This window comes from Myotis brandtii, unplaced genomic scaffold (assembly GCF_000412655.1).
Source record: "Myotis brandtii unplaced genomic scaffold, ASM41265v1 scaffold633, whole genome shotgun sequence".
NCBI classification, from domain to species: domain Eukaryota; kingdom Metazoa; phylum Chordata; class Mammalia; order Chiroptera; family Vespertilionidae; genus Myotis; species Myotis brandtii.
Genome location: NW_005370423.1, coordinates 3,456,171 through 3,458,157, shown reverse-complemented (window position 1 = coordinate 3,458,157; position 1,987 = coordinate 3,456,171). Strand labels below are relative to the sequence as shown.

General features: G+C 62.1%; 2 protein-coding genes across 2 annotated transcripts in view; one reads left to right on the top strand and one right to left on the bottom strand.

Moving 5' to 3' along the window:
• Nucleotides 1–1,987, top strand: part of LONP2 (lon peptidase 2, peroxisomal) — a 195,725-nt gene that overhangs the window by 112,172 nt on the left and 81,566 nt on the right. The gene's annotated exons all lie outside the window — the stretch shown is intronic.
• The window catches only part of ABCC11 (ATP-binding cassette, sub-family C (CFTR/MRP), member 11), a 49,956-nt gene that overhangs the window by 2,444 nt on the left and 45,525 nt on the right, over nucleotides 1–1,987 (bottom strand). The window contains exon 26 of the mRNA XM_014528394.1: nucleotides 955–1,044. Within this exon, the coding sequence (XP_014383880.1) occupies nucleotides 955–1,044 (90 nt within the window). The remainder of the gene's footprint in view (nucleotides 1–954; nucleotides 1,045–1,987) is intronic.

Below are 1,987 nucleotides of genomic sequence, written 5' to 3'. Positions count from 1 at the left end.
CAGCTCGGAGCCCTGGCCCACGCGGGCTCCCTGTCCTCGCCCTGCGAGCTGGGCTTTGTCACACGCGTTTCACAGGCTCAGACAGCGCCAAGGACTGGCTCGCTATAGCACAGCTGGTGGGGGACGGCGCGGACTCCAGCCCGGGCTGCCTGAGTCACACGCCCGACACCACGCCAAGCACAGCGGGCGTGTTGGGAGGAAACAGCGATGAAGAAGACGCAGGGTCGCAGCTGCAAGCCACAGCGCCCGGCTGCCCGCCCTCAGCACCCCTCGGGGTGAGACCCAGCTGTGCGGCTCACGAATTCCGCTCACGGAACAGGCATGGGACCCGGCCTCGGAGGGCTCCGACGGCCCAGCTGTGTCACCACGAGCAAGTGCTCGGCCGGCCGAGCCTCCGTGTCCTCCTCCGGGTAACGGGCCCAAGAACGCGACGGCCTCATGCGGGGCTGCGTGATTCGTGAGATCATCTGTGTATCGTAACATCGAGCCTTTCCTGGGGCCGGGCCCGGCCAGGAGCTGCCCGTGTCCATGTGTTAATCTCTGTAACCACCAGCGGAGGAGCTACTGGGACCCGACCCATGTCAGAGGCTGCACAGCCGATTCAGAGGCCAAGCTTAGACTTGAACCCAGGTGATCTGGCCCCCAAGCCTGCGCCCAGCTGCTGCGGCACAAACAGATGCGGTCGAACGCCAGGCCTTGCTGTCGTCCCTGCTCTCTGACGGGGCAAGCTCCCATTTCTACGAGGGGAAGCTCACTCCCTCCACACCTGGGACGCTGGCCCGCGGAGAGGCCGGCGGACATGAGCCGCCAGGAGTGGAGGAGCCTCAGAGAGGAGACACGGAGGGCGGGCGGGAGGCCCGGGCCCCAGGGGCCTCCCGGGAAAGCCTCGGGGCCCTGGGGACGGGCAGAGGCCTCCAGGGGAGCCCGGCTCGCAGGACCCGGGCCCGTGCCCACCTTCATGTACTGCAGCATCCGCTCCACCGCCGTGAAGTAGGCCTCCGTCTCCGAGCCCACGCGCGTCGTGGCCTGGAAGTTGGACGCCAGCTGGAAGGGAGGAGACCGGCAGTCGGGCGACCCGCCGTGGGAGCAGGAACGCTCCAAGCTCTCAGTTCCTCTCGCAGCGGGTCCGGGAGGGCCGGCGTTTATCTGGCGTTGATTCCGCGTGTCTAACATGCACTGACCCCCACGTTCACACACGCGCCTCCCACGTCCACGCTGCATTGCCTCCCGGTACAGACACAGTCCTGGCACAGGTGGCCACAGACCGGCCCAGAGTCACACCGCTGGCGTGGCAGAGCCCGGGCGACTCACGCATCCTGACCACACGTTCTTTCTTATTTTTTCAGATGTTTTATTGATTTCAGAGAGGAAGGGAGAGGGAGAGAGAGACAGAAACATCAATGATGAGAGAGAATCATCGATCGGCTGCCTCCTGCACGCCTCCCGCTGGGAATCAAGCCCGCACCCTGGGCCTGTGCCCTGAACGGAAAGTCGAACCCTGACCTCCTAGGTCAGTGATGGCGAACGTTTTGAGCTCGGCGTGTCAGCATTTTGAAAAACCCTAACTTAACTCTGGTGCCGTGTCACATAGAGAAATTTTTTGATATTTGCAACCATAGTAAAACAAAGACTCATATTTTTGATATTTATTTTATATATTTAAATGCCATTTAACAAAGAAAAATCAACCCAAAAAATGAGTTCGCGTGTCACCTCTGACACGCATGTCATAGGTTCGCCATCACTGTCCTAGGTCAATGCTCAGCCACTGAACTACACTGGCCAGGCCCGACCACACATTCCTAATCACTGCTGTGCCCCACGGGGCGTGGCAGGAATGCAGTGGAGCAAAGCCCAGCAAGCACCTGGCTCAGCACCGGCCCAGGCCCAGCTCCCAGTCAATCCCTCTGTGGTCACACCAGCCCGCTGAGCGGGAGCACCACACAGCCATCCGCGTGGCCCGTGCACCGGGGCGGGTTCTGCACAC